Source organism: Motacilla alba, chromosome 5, assembly GCF_015832195.1.
Source record: "Motacilla alba alba isolate MOTALB_02 chromosome 5, Motacilla_alba_V1.0_pri, whole genome shotgun sequence".
Taxonomy (NCBI): Eukaryota; Metazoa; Chordata; class Aves; order Passeriformes; family Motacillidae; genus Motacilla; species Motacilla alba.
Window position 1 is genome coordinate 22,808,789 of NC_052020.1, and position 26,313 is coordinate 22,835,101.

Sequence of the window (26,313 nt, forward strand, 5' to 3'; positions counted from 1 at the left end):
CTGTGCCATTGCTTGTCATAGCCTGAAAAGCCTGAAGCCATGGATCAGAGTCCATGGTTTGAAGCAGTCTCACAGGAAAGACCACAGATACCCAGTTCTGTGCACTCCAGGTCTATCTGCACATCCATATGAACAAGGAATAGGGGAGCCCAGTGGCTTTATGCCTTGGGCTGTTTTCAGGGAAGGCAACCAGTGTCATCAGCCTTAGTAGCCGCTGAAGAAAACTGGCATCCTTCCCCATACAGAGAAGTGTACTGCTGTGAAGGTTTTCAGTAGCCCTGTTTCTTTGACTGCATTATGTCTCTGACTTTTTTTCTACATTTTGAGTAACTGCGCTGACAAAACTAGTTTATGGTTTAAACCAAAACTCACTCTAAAGCAAAAATACACTGAAGTAATCCCAAGAGGTCAAGGAACTCATTCACTCAATAACAGAGTTACCAAAGGCTTTGTGTGTAGCTGCTCTTTTATCATTTTTGGGCAGGTTTTCTTGCCTTCACAAAGATCACTGCAGCTTCTATTTAATGTAAAGACCTTTAGAGAAACAATGCAGGGTTTCACAAGGGCACAGAGGCACTCAGACCCTTAACCATTTTGGGAGAGTTGTGCAAGAGACAAACTCACCAATCTGAAAGATAAAAGAGGAAGATGATGCAAAGTAATATTAGCACAATAGCATTCACCAATCTGAATCCTCAGGACCATGTTAATACATTAAATAGCCTTTTCACCAATTCATGAGGCATATTATCCCCACTTTGAGAAAAGGAAACTAGGAAGAGAATCACAAAAAGAGCTGAAAGGATCTTTTCCATAAGAAATCTGTGGAAAAAAAATGACTGGATGCCCTGAGGTTTTATTCTCACCTAGTGTACCACTGGTTTTGGACTTGATGAAATTTAAAAGAGCATTGTGTCATGTTCCACTATGATGTCACTTAATGACATCAGTCAGCATGTGAGAGGCTCTGTGTAAATGCAGCAGAATTCAAACATCTTGCTCAGATCTATGAAATTTTCTTTCAGTTAATTTCTCATTCATTGGGTAATCGTATTTTCATGAGAGAACATGAAAAATAAATGTGCAAATCAAAGACAGTGAATTATTCTTTGTATATCTCATAATAATTGTGCATTGAATTGAGGATCTATTACACCGCATCCATACCTACATAATTTACCACTTACCTACTTAGGTCAAGAATTACTGACTTTCAGTTCATAACATTTCTATTGCACTTACCAGTGTAAAAAATTGAAAACATTACTGAGAGCTAGACAATTCCTGACCCTTTGAGTCTTTGCTGTGGTAGGAACAACAGTAGCACAACTCCACAGTCACCCTGTTGGTATTCCAGTTAACCAAATCCAAAGTGTGAGTCATACCTCGTGCTGCCAGCAGTGCATTGGTCATCCACGGGGATTTGCCCTCACAGGAGTGAGAGCTGGCTTTGTTACCTGACTTCCTGCTGGGAGACAACATTGTCTGAGGAACCAAAAGTCTTCTGAAGAATGCCCTCCTTGGTGTCTCTAGCCCTGGCCCTGGTCAGGTCCCAGGCACTGCAGCCCTTGTTTTCGTGCCCTGAGAGGCAGGGAGATGATGGAATTCATGCTGCAATCGCTTCCGCTCCTGGATGAGGTTGTACTGACTTCAATTACAGCTTATGTTGACAGGAGCTGACTTAAACAAGGATTAAATATAGTTGTGCTTCAGTGTGACTATTCACACATACAAGAAAGGTGATGAAAAATAAATGAAGAGTGTATTATAGTTGGTTTTTTGGTTTGGTGTTTTTTTTTTTTTTTTACTTTGTAATATATTTAAAAGCTATCTCCCACTGCTGTTCTCTTTTTCCAAATTTGACTGGAAGCTGGGACCTAATTCTCTGCTGCTTTGCATTTAACAGGGAAAAAATGCTGCTATCACAAGTTAGGTTTCTGCAACTCCCAGTTTTTAAATATGTAAATACAAGGGTATCACTGAGAATCAGACCTAGACAGCAAGATTTTTAGCTGAAGTCAAATAAGCTCTTCTGATTTACCCAAACTGATTACCCCAATTTGGTCTTTACTTGAAGCTTAATGTGCTTCATGTTTGAACTTCCCAAAGAAATCTGACAGTAACTGACTGACAAGCCCACAGCTGCATAACAAAGCAGCTTGCACTTTTCATTTGCAATCATATTTAGTTAAGAAAAGCAAATTCTCCATTCATATGAGCTATCCAACAGAGGCAGAGAGAAGACAATACAAAGAAACGCATGGGTAGCTTTTGCCACATGTCCATTTAACTGTCCCTTAAAGACGGAATCACTTAATTATCATGACAGTGATTACTGATTAATGCTAAATATTTTAATTTCAGCCTTCTGGATGATTTTTATCGTCCTTCTCAATTGTGTTTAATCAGATATTTGCTCCAAAATACTAGATACCAATGAACTCAAGTGCTTCCTGTTCGTAAACACCTTTCTTCCCTGTCAGCATTCACAAATCCTACTTAAATAAAGCTTCACCACTACACCAAACAAAGATTCTCAAAAATTATCTATCTGAATGCAAGAAAGCTCAGTAATTTCACAGACAAACAGTAGGCTTCAGTTAAACCTCACATATACTAGCATTTTTCAAGGCTTTGGTTGGTCTTGTCCCATTTTTTTCTCTAGCTGGGGGTGAGGTGTTCTCTAAGAACCTCCAAGTACCTCACTGTGAGTTGCCTGAAAATGCAAGATGACTGCAGAATGATGCAGACTTTCTCCAAGAGATTAAAAACATGCAAATGGCATCTAAACCACTGATATCATGAAAATCCCAGACAGCTCATCTATTTGGCAAAGACAGACTCTGTTAGTGGGGAAGTCACAGAGGTTAGGAATTTAAGTGATTTCAAATGAATGTGTCCAGCCAGCCACACTACACTTTAAAGACAAAAATGGTATATTTAAAGAGCAAGGCTGTTTACAACTTCAGAGCATTTTAGAAAATAAGCTCTAGTGAACAAGAAAATCAAGACAATTTGTTTTGCCACAAGAGCTAGTATGAAACAGGTTTAAAAATGTCTGATTCTAATATAAGGAAAGAGCCTGGTGAACTCAGCAAGACAATGAAATTCTTAAAAATGAAGGCGACATGAACAAATGGATGTGCTCATAAATGCTGCATAATGTTTGAGATACAGTTATCTCCCTGATTATAAGAACACTTCACTCTGGTGACAGAAGGCTTGCTGATCATCAACTTGTCACAAAGAGGCAATTTTAAAACTTAAACCAAATATGGAAATTTTTTCTTAATCCAGAGTCTTATAGGCCTCCTTCTTGAATGTAAATGAAAGAGTTTAAAATGCTGCTATTGAGGATTGTGCACAGAAATATTTACAAGGGTGAAACAGCACCCAAAAGCCTTTATAAAAAAGGAGCTCTTTGGTATATATAAATATAAAAATATAAAATAGGATTTCTCCATATGGAATAGCACACCCAGAATATGAAGAAGAAAACTTTAACATTTTAGTTATCAATGGTAAGGGCATCATATTTGGGAGAAATTATTTTTTGATTCATTTTCAAATGGATCAAAATTATCTACAAAAATCATCTGCCTTATCCTGGAGGGAAAAAAAGTTGAAAAACTAAACAAAAAATCATGGTGTATAAATTAAGACATTAATTAGAGCCCTGTGTGGTAGTTCAAGCAGGTAAAATTATCTGGTAAAATTCAGGAACTTCTTGCCCCTCTTTCACCAAAACAAGCAAACAAAGCCAAAAGCACAAAGAAAAATTTCAGAAGAGATTCCAATGCCCAAAATAAAGCACAATGACTGAGAACATTTTTAAATATGTGTATGAGAACCTTTGGAGGATGGGGCATTAGAAGGCAATTATGACACGACCGTAAAATGGCAAACTAACTCTCATTATAGCAGTTACAAGATTTTCCTCCCAAAACTCTGGCACCCATGAAATATCACCTGGTAATTAAAATTATAGTTACTAATTGGTCGCATAATAAACAAGCTATAAAGTAAAAAAAAAAAAAAAAAAAAAGAAGAAAAAAATGAAAAGAAAAAAAAAGAACTTAGAAATTTCTCTTAATCAGAAGGAAAATAAAAATTCTTTCATATCTTCATTAAAATACAGTGTAGCAAATAGATGATTTCTTACCAGAAGGAAGGGGGAAAGCTAGGGAAAGAGAAAGGGCCATTCAATATAAATGTACACTGCTTGCTTATGTTATTTATAATATTTCCGGACAAGAGACAAACTAGGCTAGCTTCATTAGAAAGTATAATGCAAAGGCTGAAGTTTCCATGATCAAGATTATGTCTAGAATATATGATTCATAGCTGGTTTTAAAAGACAAACTGCATAAAAACTATTAAGTTATTTAGTTTGGACTGTAAATATGAAATAACAGCAGAAGACTGAGATGAGATCATGCACATGATAAATACTTGCTCCAAAACTAACTGTCAGGCAGGATTCAGTACAATCTAGTTTACAGAATGTGTATTTCCCTATTGTTATCTCACAAAATACGTAATATTGCCCCAGATGTCTGTATGAAATGCAAAACAGTCTGGTTTTCCATCATACTTACAATATGGGAATACTAGATGGTAAAAATATTTTGAAAATCCATCTTGAAAGCAATAAAAAATTGTTAGAGACAGAACTTGAACAGGACTTATAGACATGTGCACTGGGATTCGGTCCATTCAGAAGATTTAAGATGGGCATGAGGAAGCTACTCTTGCTGCTGCTCTTTGTAGGCAAAAAAAAAAAAGCAATCTAAAAACCATGGACCCAAGGAACAGCTCCCATTATATATCACTGGGAAAAAAAATGGTCAGTGCAATATCTAATAATGGAAGACTTGACATATCCTGTGAGAGTAGGGCTACAAAAATTCTCAAAATTGGACAAAAGGGGTGGTGTACCTTTCAGAGAGAAGATGACACAGCAGAAGAACTGAGCTTATGGAGAAGCTTCAATACAGATAGTGCAATCTTGTAAAAAGAAAAGAAGCAAAGAATATCCCAAGGAAAAAATCATTGAATTGGGTATTTCTCCTTCGCTAATGTCCTATACTGCCTTCCTTCCAAAGCATTTTCACCTCCTCCATCCTAGCAAATATCCAGCTCCATAGTAAAAGCTACTGGAAAAGGTTAACTATTATTAAAACTTAAAAACAGAGGACAGCTACATTCAATACACAGTTATGTATTCTTAGTCACATAGAAAGCTGTCCTAATGCCTTCCACACTAACTGCAATGGAAATGTTTTCATTGCAAATGGATAAAAATAAATACTCTTGATTCTAAAGACATTGTTTTAAGTTTTTTTACAAAAACACTCTTTTCTTGGTTTCTCTGTTACTTTTTCCTACTCAAAAAAGTGCTTTAATTTACAGAGGACAAATAACTAATCTGCAAAGAGATGCAAAGGAAAATGAGTTTAGTGGGACAAATCAAAACCAACTTCTTTCTTTCAACATCTTGGCTACTCAGATTACTTTAGGACTGTTACCACAAGGTGGAACAGTTCAGAGGCACAACATCCTTATTTATTCTGATGCTTGAGGGCGAAAATTGCAGCTGCATATATGTATTCAAAGCATTAAAGTACAGATCAAGTCAGTGAAAGCTCTTAAATTATTTAAGAAATAGAGATGATAGATGAAAATAAGGAAGTAAATACAGCCTGGTCAGAAAGCTAGACATATGTCAGGAAAAAGAGGACTCCAACTTCTGTCATTGGAATAAGAGCAGACATGAGCAGAAAGTATTTGTACCACACCCAGACTTTCTACCTGTAAATTTGCTTTGCAGAGGGCTGAAGAGGAATTGAAACAGGTAAGGGAGGCACCCGTGCACTGCAGCTCTAGTTCTTGCAGGCTAAATGCCATGCTATTAGGATTACTGCAAAATCTTGTCATCAGTGAAACAGGGAATTTAGAGTTTAGTCTTCTACACAAGAATGTACTGCACTGGGAATGACACAATTCCAATCAATGTTGATGTACCTTTCCAAACATCTCCTGTTTTTACAGTCTACAAATTAAGCATCCAGCTTTTAGATGTCTCTTTTCACTCCTAAAGAAATCAAGAAGAAAAAACGAATAGTGATACAGTGTGGGTCTAGATAACAAAACATTTACCAATTTCAGAGAGTTTCCAGGTCTTGAAGTATTTTTTGTTTCAAAGCAAGTATGAAGAAGCAGTAATAATGGTAAGACAGAAATTTGTAGTTCTGTCCAATAAACAGTTCAAAATTAAATGGTAAATAGATAGTGTTCTCTGCTTTGCAGTTTCATTCTGTACAGACAAGGCTAAATAACCTTGACATTAAGACTCCAAATTATATCTGTGAGATCAAGTTTCCATTCCCAGCCTCTGCTGAAGAACTGCTGTATCATCTCAAGCCAGGCTTTTTCTCTCTTTGTGGCCTCAATTCCTGTTGTTACACAAGGGATAGTTTGACAGTCATACTTCATACAATTCATTACATTTTAATTGTAAGGCAGACAGTGGATCTTGCTGCTTGTTCATGTAGACACAGAACCAATCCTATTTTTGTCTTGTATCTATCTATTCAAAGGGTTTTGTTGTTGGCTGTGCCTCTGCATTTGTGCTTAGAGCTTACACTGCAAGTGCCAATACATCAGGATGGAAGGGGATCTCACAGCCTGCATAGAACCAGGTGATAGCCACAGTCACATGAAAAAGATCTGCCCCTCTCACACACATGCACACTAAGCCAGCTGTCTGCACTGGTCTGGCAGTCAAAGGAAGATCCAAAAAGGCTGCTGAGAAATTCTTGTGGTATTATCTGAACCATATCTTGTGAAAGATTCATTTCAATAATTTTATCACAAGCGCAAGGAGTTAGAAGTGCATGAGCTGCAAGTTGCCTCTCCTACAGCCTTTCAAAAACAAAAAAGGAATTAGAAAGGTTTATGGCACCACTGTTCTGCAGTTGTAGTGCATTCCTCACCTGAGCACAGAACTGATTCACTTCAAGCAATGAAAAACATGCTCCAGAGTCATGGAAATTGCATGTCTTCCATGCAAGGGATCCAAACAAGAAAAATGGCTGTGGAATATTGCTGCAAACAGCAAGGCAGCCTCTTCTCCTCATATGTTGTATGACGTGGCATAACACTGCAAACTTTGAAGAACAAATCTGCCCTGCCAGCCAGACAGTGCCAGCATCTTTCCTGCCCAGCTCTATTTTAATGATCAAAGACAGAATCTAGGGTCATTACCACTCTTCCACTGTGTCATCCTCAGCTCTTGCACTAAGACATCAGTATCCTTTAAAAAAGCTACCAGTAATGCTGTTCTACACATGTTCTAGATATACAGAGATGAACCAAAGTCTTAGAAATATCTAGAATAATCTCTAATATAATTAATTCAGCACTGACTTCACAGCTATTCTCTGATGCAGAGTTAAGAATAGAAGACATTTTCACAGCACTGCTTTGAGGCAATTGTTGACAGGAGGCTGTTTATAGGGCTTTTATTAGACCTAATATTAAAGATGAAGGTGAAAAATATCTTTTGTCCAATAAATGGTCAAAAATAAAGTAGAAACATTTTATATTTTTTTTTCCTGCAGTTCCTTTCTGTTCAGAAAAGGCTGAATGACCTTGACAGCAAGACTTCAGACCATACTTGTGAGATCAGGTTTCCATTCCCAGCCTCTGTTGAAGAATTGTAAGACTTAAGAAGCCTCTGCTGTTGCACAAAGATTGAATTTCATTAACATGAAACAAACAACCCAAGGTTCAGAATGCTGCAAAGTAGATCAAAAGGTTAATTCTTCCTTTGATGGAACAAGAAAGAGCTTTTAATACTTCAGCGTGCCCACAATGCTGACAGTAATAGGGGATTGTGAGCTTGTCAGTGGCAGGCTGAAAGGTGATAGCATTAGTCACTTAGAAGAGATCTGGGCCTGAATCCTGCCGGGTGACAAACATGTGATAAAGCACTTTCACTGACAAACAGCAGAATGCATAAAACACATGAAGATTTCATTGCCAGAGCACAATATTCTCTAATGGAAACAATAGCCCTCTGAAAGCAGCTTTGTTCTCAGAAAAACAGCCCCACTGGGTTTTGGTTGTGATGCTGGTGCTCCATCAGCATCTACAAGATTTTATCCCATGCAGACAAAACCTGATTACTAGCTTTCTTTTTCCTTGTACCTCTTTACCTTTTTTTCCTTTTTTGGGGTGGGAGAGAGAGGGTGCAAAGTTGCCAGATTCTTTTCTAAGATCTGGCTATTAGTTCTAGGTATTTTCCCAAGGTGCTTTTGTCCAAGTTGTAGAAACACTTTCTGAAGTTGAAAGACCTTCAGTTCATCTCTTACCCACAAGGTAACATAACAGTCTCCTACTGGAATAAGGCTGGACAAAGCATTCTTTTCTCTTTGGGTCATTTTCTACGAACATACTGGGGTTTGGGGTTTTTCTTGGGTAAGTGGGACTTTCAAACTTTCAAACTAATGATATTTCTGCTTTTTTTTTCCCTTAAATATGAAAACATTAAATGTTTTAGTGTTCCAAGAGACAAATCTTAGTTTCCAATACATTGTGCTGAAGCAGAGTATTTCGCTCTGTCTCAGCACAATGTCGAGCCAGGACTGCCTAGACTGGCATATGCTTCATGCCCACACTCTCCCTGGAGGCTGAGCTCTCCTTCAGTTTACACCTTCTGTGAGGCACAGTGACCTCTCTTCTTGCTCTTTTCTGTAGTGCAGGTACCATCGAGTTTGATAGACAAATCCAGGGACTGAAAATAGCTCTCTAAATCCATTTTATGGCTTGAAAAAATGTTCAAGCCTTTGATTTTCCCCCTAAATGAAAGCTGTCTACAAAAAGAAATTCTTAGCAAATCTGTTCAGCTGAGACCTTTTTCTCCATCAGGTGTTTCCTTTAGATTTTGTATGTGAGCCCTAGATTTATTTTTTTGTTTCTAGTAAATTTTTTTTTCTACCCTATTTAGATATGGGCCTTTACTGCTAAGTTGTCATAACAGCTGGGGAACAGGACAGGACAGGACAGGAGAGAAAGGGAATTCTGCTTTACCAATGCATCAAGCTATTTTCACACAGAATATTTAGATCTCCCTTCCTAGTTTGGAAACCAGCTTGTCACTGGGGTTATGGAAAAAATGCTTCCGTGCTTAATGCCTGATACGTGTGGCTGCTCCTCCTCCACTATACTCCAAAGATCCTCCACTCAAACATGTGTGTGATATCACAGACTGGGAACTGCAGTCTTTGCAAACTGCCCTTCATAAACACAGTCAATGTTGCCATCTGCTTTATTATTTAAAAGCATTAATTCTTGCAAAGTAAAGTATTAGTGCACCTGCTGTCTACCATTCTGGAAAAAGGCAGAGAAGAGGAAAGTTCTTCAATAATAACTTCCCACACCATCATCTTTTTGAGTCTTTAAATGGCTGGTACCATCATGCAAAGGGAGATGATATCTGCATTCATCTTCAGATATATCTGAATGATCACCTATAAACTGAGACAAAGATTTCCATTATTTAAGCTGTTGGCAAAACCAGCTCCAGCATTTACTGTAACAAAAATCCAAGCTTTTTGCAGCTTCCTGATAACACTGTAACAGATATGCTGTTTCTGAAAGAACTGATATCTTCAGGCTGATATTCCCATTCATTGCTGAATCTTGTTTGTAGGAGACACTAGCACAACATTTTGAAGGCAAATCCAGTCCTTTATGGAAAAAGTCCTAGTCAATCTTCATCTTTTATCACCAACTTACAGGGATTTTCCTTGTCTTCCAGTATAACTTAGTCAGATACTTTATCTCAGCTCTCAGTCTCGGTTCAAAGAAAGGAAAACAACTAGGAACTACCTCACTGCAGAAATGCTGTATGCCAAAGAATACACTGACTTCTATTAGGAAGAAAGAGATCTAGAAAAGAGGATTATGGGTTTGTTTCATTGTAGCAGATGCCAGTTTTCATTCAACCTGATATTTTAAAACATATAAAACTACAAGCCATCCCCCATCAGAATAATTTTTAAACAATTGTGCCAACCCACTGGGTCCTTTAAATTTCATCATGGGAAAATGTAATTTAGGAAGTAACACAGCTCTAGCTGAGGATACATTTATAGCCAAGTACAGGCAATGAGAGCCTTTGCCATTTTAGTCAAAATATTGACTCTGCAGGTACTGCTCTGCACAAAATAGGACCTGGATCTGAAATTAAAGACTCTGTCTGATGCATGCACTTTTACTTTGGCAGGGGAATCAAAGGGAGATAATGCCTTTTCTAGCTTTTAACTCTGGAGTGAGAAGGGGTCAGCTCCTGTTCAAAAAGCTTCAGGGCATTCTGTCCGCAGATTCCTTTCAAACCATTCTTCTAGCCTGGGACTGATGGACTGCATTGGGTCCTAGCTCCCCCCACTGCTATCTTCAACATATCCCTCAAGCGAAAGGCAGCAATCAGAAAATAAGTCCATTGTGATCATTCAAGCAATGACAGCACAAGAACTGGCTGTGAGGCTGGTGTGGAGGGCATATATCCATGGCACTCCTCATCCACAAAGGGATCTTGTTGGGGACTGAAAATCTGACCCTTTATTTTCAGGTGTAATTCACTTTTGAAATATAGTATTTCCCAGTGGAAAGATTTCTTACCTAGATCAACCTTCACATTCCTGGCAGCAAACAAGCAGGAATCAGCAGAGCTTCTTACCATAAGAAGGGCTTAGCTCAAGCACAGTATCTGATCATGCCCCAAACCATGCTGGACACCTCACAGCACTGAGCCTGTGCCCCAGAGGCTTCAGCTGCTCACCACACTAGGTACAGCAAAGAGGCAGGCAGCAGTGGCGGGGAAATAAAACAGGAAACAACAGGAATCCAAGAGCAGCACATCAGATGGGATGTGGGCACAGCAGGGCTTGTTGTTCCTAATGAACCACAACAGAGCTCAGGTTTGCCTCCTGTTTGCAGAAGATCCCGCTCTTGTGGAGAGATTTGAGCATGACGAGTGACAACGGGAAGGTATTCTTGCCATGCTGGGTATGCAGCCATCCCACTGACTACTGTACAGCACAGAGATGTGTCCATGTTTAAAATTAGCTACACTGGTTACAGTGTGCAATATTGATCTCACAGAGTGAAGGTCAGAATGGGAGCAAAATCCAGCTAAGGAGCTGAAGGAAATGAGCTTATGCTGTGCTCTGTGCTGCACTAAACCAATGGCAGAATGAGGCAGTTCAAACCTAAGATGAATTTCTGAACATGCCACTAGTTTGAGGGCAGTGTAGACATATCCTGGCTGAGGTACACCCAATGGACAAAGAGACGTCACCTCCTCCCCCCTCATTCACAGATGCACTTGTGATTGGACAAATTTCCATCTTCTTTCCACTGCTCCTCCTGGGGCAATCCACACCACTTGTTTTGCCAGGTAGAGATCTGGCAAAAGTATGACTAAAAAATTCTTTTCTTTCCAAAGAGGTTTCTCTGGAACTGTGGAGCCTTTTATGTTGCTTTTAAAAAAAATCTTAGCATGTTTTATTTGGTGGAGAACAAACCTGTAGCTCTTCCAGTTCTAGGGCGAGTACAGTTCTTGTTATCAATAACTGCATCACAGTCTGGTGAGGGGTATGTACATACCCTTACAAGCTTATTGAAGGGGATCTCACACAACACACGGGATAGTATTATTATTGGAGAGTTTATTTGTTCAAGGAGAGTCATCATCAAGAGAAGAAACCCTTAATGCCTGGAAGCTCCCAATGCCCTTCAGTTCTCCAAGCCAGGGTAGCAGGTAATTTCTCCAACCCTAAATATGTACGACGGCAAATATTCAAGTAATGCCATCATTAATCTGAGGGGACTGTGGGAAAAAAATTCCTTGTGCCAACACCTAGGTACATAGTGTCAGACACTAAATCTATTTGAAAGGCTTCTACATAAAAATAGCCACATTTCCATGAAGCAGAATCCTCAAAATTTGGATGTAAGGTGCTCAACATTAGTTTCTAACTTGAAAAATATTGACCTCAGATTGAAAACCTAGAGGCAGCATCAAAAGCAAGAGTGCAGTATTCATGACTTGCTGATGAAGCATTCACATCTGGGTATTCCCTCCTGCATACACAGAAAAAGTGTTCTCTAACACTCCCAAGCAATAAGACTACAGACCCATTAAACCTTCAGGGGTTTGAAGGACAATGTCAAGGAATCATAAAAAATACAAGCCTTAATAATTAACAACCTGCCTATCTCTCTGCCAAAGACGGGATTATTTTCTTTGACTCATCCAGTTTTAAAATGGATGAGGAGATCCCATTTTATTGCAAAGGAGCCCTAATGAATGTTCATTTACAGCTCCGGGGAGTTCATTCCAATTCTGAGTTGCATATACAGCATTGCAGCCACCAACACAAAACCATCAAAAGATATCTGAGCTCAAGAGCAACTAAGTCTCTTTCTGTGATATTCCCCTGTTTTACTGTTTGTCCTTCCTTTCTGATACTATCTATAAGAAAACAGGATTTATTTAGCAGTTCATCTGCTCCTGCTGCATAATCCTCTGCAGCACACTGCTGGCAGTTGCAGGGATAATTATGTGACCAGGAAGGTTCTGGCAGCGGGTAGCACCCAGTGGCAGGAATGAATGAATTTGAAAAGATTAGCTTATTTCCATGAAGAGTCCTTTGAGAAAGACAGAGGAATGCTGAGAAATCAGTAGGAAGGGATGTCTTTCCAATAAAACCACAGAATTTGCAGGCAGTACCCCAAATCTGTCTATCCAGCACTGTCACAGCACTTTGACCAAGGGTGTTCAGTTTCCATCTCAAAACAGGGCTTGCAAGTTGGGCATTGCTAAAATATTTTCAGATTCATGGAACAAGGTTTAAATGGTATTAAACACATAAGACAGTTGAATTCCTTAACAGAATGTGCTTTCAACAGGGCTCAGAGTTTTCTTAAAGGGTTTTTGTATGGTAATGTGACATTTCATGGCCTACATGTAGCCAATTATCTTTGAAAGAAAAAATTACTGGGTTTTTTTTTTTTTCTTTTTGAGAAGAGCCTTTGATTAAAACACATTTCTTGGGGAGCTGATATTCAAGGACAGAATGCAGATACAGGATCTGGAGCTGTTACTAAAGGTAAGGAATTAAGGGGCTTGAGGAGGCAAAGGGCATTCAGGCAATGTCTGGCACCAACTGGAACCAGTGTAGTCTGTTGTGGCTGTAAATAATTCTGCAGTATCTCCCAGGTCTTCCACAACTAGATTACTGTGCTCCAACAAGATGCCAAATTAATGACAGAAAAAAAATAATTACAAGGCTTGTTGTTGCTTATTCGCATCTCAAAAATTTCTGGACTACTGTGTAAACAGAACATGCAGAATGAAACATAATATCTGCTTGTATTGGTTTGAGTGCAAATTCACAATTACTGTTTTTTCTTCTCAGAAAACATTATTCCTTGCTCCTACAGCAATGAAATCAGTGGAGTTTTTACCACAATTATACTGGGAACAGGAAGAGGTCTTATGGATAGAGGCTTAGAAACTGCAGTCTAAGGCAGACTAAAACAACTAAAACATAAATTTCAGTCTAAAAAATCTCCATCCACATAGCACCTTTGCTGTGTGAGCAGAAATGTTTATTTTGCCTTTGCTTACAACCAGCATTAAAAGTTTCCCTGATTATGGTGCAGGCAGCATTTCTATGCACTATGCCTGGTGTCATCACCTGCCCAAGACACAAGAGGTTGGTAGCATTCCCAGATTACAAACACCTGACTGAACAAGTCTTCAGGATGCTTGGTAATCCACAAGCCACGAACATGCAGCCTGTATTCTCAGCCATTTCTACCAAGCCCATTTGGTTTTCCACCTACATTCTTTCTGTTATAATTTGACATTCATCTACAGTTCCTACACTCCACAGTTACACCAACAAAAGAATAAACTTAGGTCCCTTCAAACACTTCCTTTAACCACTCCTGCCTTCCATACTCTCTCTCATATATGACAGTCATGCATTTATGAGTTTATGGTTGAAAGTGCTCACCACAGGGACAAATAACAAGGCAGGAAGACAGGTTGGGCAGCAAACTGAAAAACCACAAACGTGAATGTCTTTAGGATTCAACATTTCAGTGCCTTTGCTGGATGTCAGTACTTTTGAAGTAATGTTTTATCCATCTGTTTCCCTTGGTGTATAATCCAGGAGATTTGAAAAATAACAAAGACTCTGTTTAACAGCATAAAAAAGATAATGTGAGGTTTAGGCTAGGACTACGCAAACGTAAATTGCAACCAGTCCTATGTAAATTAGAGGGGACAAAGATAAGGAAAATAACAAAATCATTTTTTAAAAGGAGTTATTTTTCATTCAGACTGAAAATACAACTACATTTTGGTGAGCTTCATTCACAAGCCTTTGCCTGTAAGCAATAAATCAAGTCAATTACAGAAACTTATTAATTTCTTCTTCTTCTTCTTCTTCTTCTTCTTCTTCTTCTTGTGTTTCCTGGAGTCTGTCTTTCTTAGGCTTGAAGATAAAATATGAGCCAGTGAACAAACAGTACCACTCCTCCTCTGTCAAGAAAGTAACCTATTCAGCTTTGTTATGGAATAATTTGCTTCTTCTTGTATATCTGAAGAGCAACCAGGTTGACAGAACAAGGACTTCAGCGGGGAGCAGTAGGCTGCTTACACAATTCCCCATTACCAGAGAGTCTGTCAGAGCAGTGAGGTGTTTATTCTACTGGAAAGCAAGTTGGGTGTGATGTTGTTTAAGCCTTGTAGCTGAATCACCTCTAACATAAGAAATGTATTCCCTCAACAGCTTTGGGGTTTTGGTCAGCTTTTTGAAGGAAAAGAGTTAATACCTTTATACTGTTACACATCTCTTCCACAAACCTGTTAGCCAGTTTGAACCAAATCCATCAGAGGGGGTAGGTTCCTCACCAATGTTGTGGAACTGGGCAGACAGGTAGGAAAAGGCAGGAATGCCCTTGCTGGGGTATGGGAAGCGAGTAGCCTCTCTTCCAGCATCAAAGGATCTACAAGAGAGCCCTACTCTGAGACAAAATCCTCTGGGAAATGAGGTTTTATTTGTTCAGCTGCTGCTGGAAACATTTATTTGAGTTTTTAATGTCAAGTGAGAGAGAAAAAGGCTGTTAATGATTCCTGTTATTGCAGGAAACCTATAATATAGCCTTCTTTTAAACTGTCTATTGTAAAACCACTTTTGTTTCTTTTCCCACAATTTTATTTAAAAGGCTTCCCAGAATGTCACTGCTCTGACTGCCAGAAGTCTGAAAATTAGAAGAAAGTTCAGTATTTCTTGGCTCTACTCTAAAGCCAACATTGCCCTTCAGTTGGAAGACCTCTTCTCTCCCACCTGCCTTCCCCAGACTCCAGTGTGAATTTCCAGAACTTCTGCCCTCTTATCCTTGGATTACCAAGGCTAAACCAGCCAAATTAAGTTAATTCCCTTTGTATTAAAAGCACTCCATTCCCATCATCATCTGTTCTGCTTTAGTTCTCATTTCTCAAATATGCTTATTCAGATGCCTAAGAGCAACGTCTTGTATCTTGCTGTTTGTACTTTATTTCTTCTTTCACTTGCTTGATAAAAGTTCTAAGATTGCACTTACCTTTTTACGATTGTATTGCACTGACATCTCAGAGATATCCTGCATCTTTCTCCCCTTTGTAATTTTCAACTCATGAACTCAGAGTACATCCCAAAATTTCTGATTATTAATTCTATGCATGATTCTAATACTTTGAAATATTAAAAATCAACCCATCCCTCAGACTCAGATTCTTAAGGTCATTTGGTTCTTTCTGTACCACATCCCAGTTTGTCATCTGATGGTATCTTCCTACTTTGGGCCAGACATAATTTCATCAGCATAATTTTGATTTTGTGTCAATATTTTAAGAAAAACCATAAATTGGATTGGTCTCAGAACAGATCCTTCAGAAGCCTCAGCACTAATTTCCCTCTAAGAGGGTTCTTTCATCACAATAATTTTCTATCACAATTTTAATGGAAATACAGTTCAGTTAATCAGTCTCCTCATCTTGCAAATTTTTGCATATTCAAAAATGTGTGCCCTTTTCAGACTTTCCATTTCATTCCATGACAAATTACTCCTATATATTAACATGTACAATAATTCCAGTCAGTATCTTGGACCTACATCTCTCACACTGGCCAGTTTAACATTAATAGGACCCAGCACAATCTTCTTGCCAGCCACAGATGATAATTAACGTTTTTCACCTCCACAGCTACTGATTGTGCAGTACAGGTGAAGTGGACCCTAAGGCTTGCATTCAACAGGAGTGATTGCTATTGGGGAGGAGCATTTCCATCTGACCACTTTTTCTCCATGGTTTCATTACTGTCTTATCTAACTTCCAGCCATCTCTTCAGGGCAACTGAAAGCTGTGAGGTCGTAATAGTTTCAATTAATATTAGACAGCCTAGAATGCAGGGGCATCCACAGAATACTGGGCTTCAGATTCTCACCACTTTTCCTGATGTCCCCATGCACACTCTGGTAGAGAAGCTACCATGCTACATGTATGGGAAGAGAAAAAATGTTTACTGGTTTGTTCAGTCAGTAGCACAGCTCTGTTCCTGCAGGGTCTGAGAAAGAATGGGCAAAGAACAGAATACAGGCAACGTATCTGACTAGCCAAGAAATCAAATGTGAACTTGAATATACGCCAAGGACAGATATTATAAACCAAATAAATTAGAGTAGTATTACTTTCAACCTTCTCCAGTATAACTCAGTTTGGAGAGGCATACTACTGATTGTTGATTCAGCCTCTTAAACATAATAGTAATTTTTGAGGTTATATGCCTTCCATCCATAAGATTGGTTATGTTGCTGAGAAAGCAGGTGCCCTTCTCAAAATTTCCCAATATAAGGAATAAGGGGCAGACTTCTTTTGATAGCTTTATCTTTTAACCAAACACATACAAGCTATTAGAGAGCATCCAAGAGAGGGCCATGAGGACGGTGAAGGGTCAGGAGGGGAAGCTGAATGAGGACTGACTGAGGTCACTTGGTCTGTTCAGCCTGGAGAAGACTGAGGGGAAACATCATTGCAGTCTGCAACTTCCCTGTGAGGGGAAGAGGAGGGTTAAACACCAATCACTTCATCTCCTGACCAGGGACAAAACTAGAGGAAACAGCATGAGGCTGAGTCAGTAGAAGTTTGGGCTGCATATCAGGAAAAAGTTTCTCACTGAGAGGTGGGCCACTCTCAGGCACATGGTGTGCTTCTTGGGGCTGTCCAGTGCAGAGCCAGGTGTTAGACTTGATAATACTTGTGAGTCCCTTCCAGCTGAGGATATTCTATGATTCTATGATTCCTCTCTCATTAGCTGTTTTTGGGAATTCACACAAAAAGTAAATTCATGAAGAACTGTCTTTATTACTTTTGGAGACTGAGATTGCAAGACACCTTTTTCCAAAAGTCGGTATCCACCAATATCTCCAAAAATTCTCTTAGCACTCAGCCTCTATTCAGCAAACCACAGAAAGTGGCTACTATTACTAAAAATGGGGAGATCTTTAATTCTGCATTGAAGAATTAAAGACAAACCTTCCAACAAAGTCCCATTTGTGCAGGTTTTCAATGATCCATTCATTTGTGACCACAGTTAAAACAATGTTTTCCATTATAGAAAAACACAAAAAGATGCTCAGCTATTGTACCAAATACAGTTTTCTAAATAGAGGAAAGATTTAAAGATTTTTTTTTAATTACTGCTGTAATCTATTTGTTTTATTCAGTTGCCTATTGCCTCCAAGCTCATTGGCCTTGAGTTTTGGCCTAAGTAACACTTGTTTGTGACCATTGTTGAAGACAAGATATTGATCTATATTGTCCATTGGTCTGATCAGGTATGACTGGGTTTATATTATTAGACTTATGCTATTAGACTCAACACTCTATTTTCAGACACAGCAGGCTCTATCCCAGTGGAGCAGGAGTAACATTAATGCTCAAATATTGTAATGTGCTACATCAGCAAAAAGCCTCCGTGAGATGAAAGATGGTGGACTCCCAAAAACCATGTTTGGTCATGTTGACAGAGTTACAGTGATTGTCTGAGAAATTAACAGACTCACAACTCAAATAAAACCCTCCAACTCATGTTCTGTAGAAAGCCTGTTTAATATTTTATGGTTTATTACCATTCTTTTGGTAAATTATTCAAAGGCATAGCTCGGCAAAGCACACGGGAAGTCCACAGTGTCAGGTCAATTAGTTGTTTAAGCATTATGTAGAATTTCAAGTGTTTCTTTGCAATTACAGAAAAAAAAATGTTTTGATATGGAAACAAGAAGAAATGAGGTATGTTAGATATATTCCCTTTCTTTTAAAATCCACTTAAATATTTGGGGATAAGTACCCCAAGTGTTACTCCTCTCCCTGTCACCACATTTCTCGTAGCAGTGGTAGTTCTGTGGCAAAAACCTATGTCGCTTTGCGCTAGCTGACAAATGTCAGACATGTAATTTTTGTATGCCTTTATCATGATTAAGTGAGCAAACTGACTAGCTACAGAGGCAAGCACTCTATTAGGGATCATTTAACACTCCCATCCAAAATTTGTGGGCAGTTTGCAATTTCAGAAAGGGAGAAAACAGTCATTAGCTGATGCATTCCACCCTCCTGCTACTGTGAGATTGTTCTCTATTGTACATTTCCAATTGATCCCTCCAGGCCACTAAAGCTTTTTAAGTCCTAGATGTAAGAAGCCATGCCTCCCTTCGAAGGCTCCTTACAACATAGCACAGCTCATCAGGAAAGACAGCCAGCCAAAGTATTATTCTTCTTAATTGAGTCTCCTGTATGTCTCTCCTACTCTGGAAATAGTTCCAGTGTTTTGAGCTGTAGATACATACCACTCTGGTGTGTAAACACCCTCAACATGCTCTTAATTACTCCATCAGTTTAGATAAACTCTGGGGTTTCCAGTTTAAAGGCATTAAATGTTTCAGCATTTCATGGGCCAGAAGATCTCTAATTATTCAGTTTTACTTAATGATTGTTGTGGTAGTCCCCTCATTTTTCTTCAGTCCTTGATTACAAGACACAAAGAAAAGGAATGCTCTTAGGGGAACCTGTATATTTTGCCTTTGTTATTTTCAGAGGAGTTTGACAAGGCATGCATCCTTTGGCAGACTGCTTTCTGTTTAGCACCACAGTGAAAGAAGTACATTAGCACCAGCTTCTATAGTATCAGCTTTACAAACTCTTGGGGAGAGGACTGAAACTCAGATCTGCCAGACTGTTTCCACCTGCCAGTTGGTGATAAATTTATACAATAAGAGACAGCAGAAACCTCCAGGAAGAAGTCAAGTTTCAATCTCTTCTGACTACCCTTGCAGAAAATGATAGCCCTTATGGTTCTGATGAGGTGGATTGCGGGTTTCCTTTTTTCTTTTGCCTGGCTCTGCAGGAAATTTAAGCCCTTTCATATAATTTAATAATAATGTTCAGTAACTTGAAGGATTATCTACTAATCTTTTTGGCACATGTAAGGGAACCAACTTTCCCAACATGCCAGTTTAGCAGCTTGACTGCTGTTAGACACCTATCTTTTACATTTCCTGTCTCACTGCCTCTGGTACGCATGACAGCTCCTTAAGTGAAACTCTTCTTAAGCCACAGAGGAACATGAAACATCCCACTTGATTGCAGGAGGCAGAGAACCAACCAATACACAACCAAGCCTTTGTCCTTGAGACAACAGAGCTACTGCAATGTGCACCTCCGTGTGGACTGGGCCAGGCTGCAGCACCCTGCATTGCTCCAGGAACCATCCCTGTGCCAGAAATGCAGCATGCACTGCTGCTTAACATCCTCTGCAAACACTCCGGAGGATCATGTCACCTGCACCAGAATTTCCTCTAATTTCCCAAAGAGAATGACACACCTTCCATTATGTATTCTCACATTAACATTGTCAGATCCTTCTGATTTCTCTACCCTATAAAAAAAAGAGATGTCATGTTTTTAGGAGACCCGTGCATTTTTCTTGACAGTGACTCACTGCAGCTCTACAGGGATACACATTTTTCCCCACAGAGTCAGAGCATATTTCACACATAATTTAAAAGGAAGAGATCTTAAGAATAAATAGGGACAGCACTAGGAGACTCATTCTGGAAAAATTATTTGTTGATTTAATCTTACACTTTTTAATTCTGCTTAGCTTTGCAACTCCAAAATTATTTTTCATTGAAAATTGACATCAAAACAATGACTGTATATGAACAGATCGCCTCATGATACCATAGCAAAGCATGATGGCATGAAAAGAAATTGTAAATTAAAGGGACCAAAACCAAACTGTAATTTTAAAATAGTCTACAAAAATTTTTGAGGGCACTGATGCAAAAGAACCCAGCAAAAGAACCCAAAAGAATTTTCACATGTTTTTAATTTCACAAGAAAAATAAAACCAATTACAGTTCTGCAAAAGCCAAACCCACAATATCCTCTCTAACACAAAGCATTTCTAGCATTTCTCAATGCTATAAAAGGGAAACTGTCATCCTAGCCTCCAGTGAACTTCATGTGGCAAGATCAGAACATTTCAGCTATTTCACTGGTTTCTCTGTCTCCTTCTCAAACTTCTGGCTTTACTGTCATTTGTTCACTACCTTTGAGAGGCTCACACAAATTAAATTAAAAAGCAATGACTTTTTTGAGTCATAAAGACAAATTACTGTAGAGTTCAAAGAGTAAGGATAATTATATTTTAAGTGCTACCAAACTAGAAGAGGAAAAGATTAGTGAGAGGAGGTACTTCTACTAGTAATCTCTCAGTCAGCTGATTCATTATTTTATTGTCAGGTGAACGCATTCAGGTGGAATTGTACAACCAAATAGTCTTGCAGGGGGAAACTGCAGATCACTTTGCTTCCATACAACAGGAAAAAAAACCCCTTATGAGCAGGCAGCAGCCCTTTCAGTTTTATACAAGATGTGTATGTGGGGAAATATACAGATAACACCTTGGCAGTCTCCCTGCCAGCACATCCCATCAGGATTGGCATCATCAGCATGTTCCTGGCAAAGCACTCCACAAATTCTTGAACTCAAGTTTCTTATTCTGTAAATTCCTCCTGGGGCATTTGCCATCATATTCTTTATATGACCAAAATGCTATATACATACATACGTCTGTAAAGGACTTTCTCTGATAGGTAGCCTAAGCAGTTTGGTTTTTAGCTCCAGGCTACTGCTAGTTGTTCTTCCAAGTTCAGGGACTGTGGGCAGCTCGCTTGCATCTGTTATTATACCTTATTATGTTCATGTCACTTTAAGCATACATGATGGTTTAGAAAAAAATGAATGCAATCCTTTCTCCAGAGTTACAAAACACACATGAAATTATCATTCAGGGATAAATTCATATATTACAAAGGAAGCGAAGGGAGTAGTGGAGCCTTCATCTTTGGGGCAAGAAGTCAATTTAAGGAACAATTGAAAGGGAGATCATATTTTATAGATCCATATGATAATACATAAATATATAAAATACAATCATGTGTAATATATACACAGATATTTATCACAGATATTGGAAGCATGGAGGTGGAGAGGAATCCCAGCAAAAAGTTCTGTGTGGGAGAGACACAAAAGGAGCAGTTGAGAGACAATATTGCCAAAAACTGCATGTGAATTTGTGGGCAGAAAGTTGTGTGGGCAGAGCTGTTTACAGCCTTGAAAGCAAGGATGGGAAATATGAATTTAATGTGGATTTTCTATAAAATACATTGAGGTTTTTTTTACGATTACTTGGCTAGCAATTCTAGACTGCTCTACCTTCTAATATAAACTGCTTCTTCTAAGAAGCGCCTAAGACCTTTAGCTTGTACAAGTCATGGCAAGGGACTGATCCAGTATGTGATGGGAAGCTTAAATGCCCAAACTATGGAAATTTCCATCAGCAGAGATTTCCCAAGAATACGTGTCAGTCCACGTGATCTCTGGTTTGCTCAAATTATTTTTTTCCTGCAGACATGTCTGGATACTTTGGTTTTAATCATGCAACAGTCAGGTTGTATGGACAGGATGTATGACAGCTAGTTTTCCACCCTTCAGAAACATATTTCATAAAGTTCTGCAAATAATGACACCATTTTTATCAAAATAGGTAAAAGATATGCTGCTGACACATGCACATAAGAAAATGTCAGGGAAAGAAATGATTGCACTCCTGTTGCTTGACTCACCTAATGGTAAGTAAATATATTGCAAAATTATGCCATGTATCTTCAGTGCATTAAATCCCTGCATCAGAAGGGTGCCATGGGCAATCTTTTCGCTGTACATGCTGCCTTTGAGACATGCAGTCTTCGAGACATGGAGTAGGTTCAAAATCTCACAGATAGACTTTTATCCTAATTGAGAACAAGGGCCGTAAATTAATTTGTGTCTCTCAGACATCATATTAAGTATCATGCTTCTCTAAACTTTTCTATCCTGAAACTCAGAATGGATGGAAAGTGTTACATCTTTGGGATCTGCTGACAGCTGCAGTTTATCTTGGGTGGGACCACAACAACGGGTGGAAAAGGAAACCACAAAAATGCTTTCTGCGTAAAAAGTCTCCACAATCAGTGTAAGTCTGGCTTGATAAGTCTTCTCCAAAACCCTTGACCTAGTTTGGCAGGCAGAATGTGTCCAAGGTGAGAGAATATAGTATTACAGTAATTCCTGTTCCTACAAATCTGCAGGGAGCTTAATGGGGGGGACAGCAGCCCCAAAACAAAGCTTATTTACATCTACGGAAGTGTGTGGTTTAACCTCTGCCAGGAGCCATTCCCCACACAGCCACTTGTTCACACACACCCACCTCAGTGGGATGGGAGAGAGAATCAGAGTAGAAGTGAGAAAACTGGTAGGTTGAGATAAAGACAGTTCAATAGGCAAAGCAAGAGCCATGCACACAAGCAAAGTCAAACGAGGAATTAATTCATTGCTTCCCATCCCCAGTCAGGGGTTTGGCCATCTCCAGCAAAGCAGGGCTCCATCACACATAACAGTTACTCAGGAGACAAAATGCCATGACTCCAAATGTCCCTGTCTTTCTTCCTCTTCACCCACTTTTATGTGCTGATCATGCTGCCATACAGTGTGGGATATCCCTTGGGTCAGTTGGGCCCAGCTGTGTCCCTTCCCATCTAACTTGCGCACCCCTGCCCTCCTCACGCTGAGGTGGGGTGAGGAGCAGAAAGGGCCTTGGCTCTGTGGGAGCATTGCTCAGCAGTAAGGAAGCCATTCCTGTTATCAACACTGTGTGCAGCACAAATCCAAACACAGCCCCATACCAGCTACTGGGAAGAAAATTAAATCTATCCCAGCCTAAACCAGAAGGTAAAGTCTTCCTGCGCCCACACAGAGCAAGCTCGTTGCAATCAACAATACAGGAATAAAATAACTGAGATTGCAGACTTCTAGTCACAGCAGGAAGTACAGGAGGCTAAATTTGCCCCCCTCAGAGAGCCTCACCTGTCATTTGACATAAGTAGTTTCAGAGGCAAGAAAGCAATTTGCTCTCCACAGTGCCTCACAGACTTTGCATTTTTTGAGATAATTCTAAAAATTGGACTAAATTGTCATATGTGTAAGACATGAATGTTCATCAGCGTAGGCCCAAATGAGGTCATAATCTACTTGTTTGTCATCTTTGGAGGGACATTTTGTGCCCAAGCAGTGCAATAGTGGAGACACACTAGTTTTTACAGCCAATAGCACAGAACAGACAGTTTTAGCTACCAGCTTGTCCAATCATCTTTGATTTCCCCTTCTCCCCCACAAATAACTAAATATGTGCCTGCAGCTTGACTGAAAGGAAAGCTGAAACCCAAAAACAAATGTAGACTTATACTACACACACAGACAAAGATGCCTTAAGTAATTCATGTCTGTTTGCTGGAACAGATAATGAAATTACTAGCCTCTGCCAATGGGTATCAATATAAAGCTCCTCCATCTTTGGCTAAAAGCCAATCTTCCTACAGCATGGATGTCTACAGCACACTGAACACAACCCAGACATAACCCATTCACATGACCAGCATTCACATCCATGTCCTTATGTGTTAGTGCCCATCGAAAGTGGGTGCACATCTCCATAAGGTGGGGAAAGGAGTCCTCAGGGAAAAAATATTAGGGATGAAGTTGCAAGCCAAGTAAATTGTGCTGACAGGCTGGATCTGTGTTGTAAATCATCAGTTGCCTGGGTTTTGCCACCACAGTGCTAAGCATGTTTTTGCTTGTCTGCACCAATCAGCTGCACAGAGCTGGCAATCAAACCTCCAACTCGGTCAGGAAACATTTTTTTTTTGCTTTGTACCATAACACTGCCACATTTCCCTCTCAGTAGGAAAGCAACAGAAAACAGATGACAATTATTTTTTTACAGAAACTCATTTAGGAAGAAGTAACTACCTGTCCTAAACTCACATTATTTGGAACTACTCTCTCACAGGGCCTCATTTAATTCACAGATTTGCAACAACCCAATCAAGTCCAAAATCTCTGCCCATTCTTGGCCATTCAGAGAGCTTCTTTCTTTGCACAACTTATTATAGCACACTTCTATTTTCTTCATAGCTGGGGACGAGTGCCTGCCGTGCTGATTTAACAGAGTTCATTTAATGCTGACCCAGTGCACTCAGCAGCAGCCGGGAGAGGGGGACTTTTTTCAGCCAGACAGAGCTCGCCTGCTACAAGAGCTGCAGGAGCAAGGACACTATTTTGGTCACATTGTCTCAGGGCAGGCAATGAAAAGTAATGTCCTCAAAATTTCTGAAGTGAAAATCCTGTTTCCCAGAAGTAACCTGCAAGCCACTCATCAAAGGCAGTAGTGTGGCCAGGCACGTCTGGTTTCAGGCTTTCCTCAGAGACAGCTGCTCCAGGAACAGAGGGGAGAAACAGCAATGAAATTTTTTCTGCTTTCATTATGTCAATCTCTTTCTTTCTCTGTGATCTTTGCAGAGGAAAGGTTTCAGATTGCTGGGAAGGGAAGAGATCAGGAGGCTACATGAGGTAGGGAGCTGCATGGAGTGTCCAGGAGGTGACTTCTCCCCTCCTGCCACCTGAACCTCCTGAGAGAAGGGGCACAGTGTGCATGCAGTGTGCACACCAGCTTCACCAGATGTCTCCATGAAAAAGACAGAGCTCTTACCATTTCTGCAGTGATCTGATCTCACCTTGCTCCAGCCCGGCCCAGCCTCCCTGCTCCTCATATGGCAGAGGAGTATTTCCTGACAAAGTGGTGAGAGAAAGGGAGCAGAAACTGCCGTGTTGCTTGGAGGAGTGCTTCCCTCTTCTCCTCTGGTCAAAAGGAGTTGGCTTTTCTCTCTGTCTCATTGCCTCTTCATCCATGCCTCTTCCTTCCCTCACAATGCCACACCACCAAGAGGGAGCATCTTCACTCTCCTCCCTCACTCCTACCCCAGCAAGCCCTACAGATGAGCCTGAGGAGGGTGAAGCCCCATCACAGTGGTGGCAACTAAGTGGAACAGGGTACACCAGGTGCACCATGGATATTAAGCAGACAACGGGGAGTGGAGAGGCAAAAATTATTTGAGTTGTCAGCACATTGTGAATCGCTGTGCCAGGAGAGACAAGAGAATGTGGGATCAGCACAGCATAAGCTCAACAAATTTGGAGAGATGGCAGGAATATAAAAGGTCCTCTATAAGGAAGTGCCATAAACAGATTGGCTTGCCTTGGTCTCATATGAATACATGGCAAGGGCTTATACTATGTTAGCTGCAGTGCTCATCTGTGAGTAGCACCCTGCCACCTTCATCTCTCACCACCATGCTCTGGATTGCACTGTTCCAGTGAAAATATACACAGTAGCAACTCTTTATCAGTATTTGACATTTATTGTTGGAGGTTTTTTTAACTATGTACTTTCCAAGCATGGGGAATCCCATTTTCAGGCTCTGGGCAACACAATGGCCTTCATTTGCAAGGGGATTCTCTCTCACAGACAGGCCTAGCTGTGTCACATCAGATGGGTATCCTCTGTAGACTCAGGAAGCTCCAAATGACTTTTTAACTTTGTTTTATAGGGTTCATAGGCACCCTGCTCAAATTGGTGATTTTATTGTTATTCGCTGACTACAAATTACCTGGGAGTGTTAATCTGCTGGAGGATCACTCTGAAGAGTGATCTGGAGAAGCTGGATCATGGGCCGAGGCCAATTGCAGGAGGTTCA

At 39.9% G+C, this 26,313-nt stretch overlaps 1 protein-coding gene across 1 annotated transcript in view; it reads left to right on the plus strand.

Annotated features, from left to right (window-relative positions):
• Positions 1-13,142: 13,142 nt before the first annotated feature.
• C1QTNF4 (C1q and TNF related 4) overlaps positions 13,143-26,313 on the plus strand; it is a 63,708-nt gene continuing 50,537 nt past the window's right edge. Inside the window, exons 1-2 of the mRNA XM_038139029.1 lie at positions 13,143-13,178; positions 22,230-22,314. Coding sequence (XP_037994957.1) covers positions 13,146-13,178; positions 22,230-22,314 — 118 coding nt within the window. The 5' untranslated portion in view covers positions 13,143-13,145. The remainder of the gene's footprint in view (positions 13,179-22,229; positions 22,315-26,313) is intronic.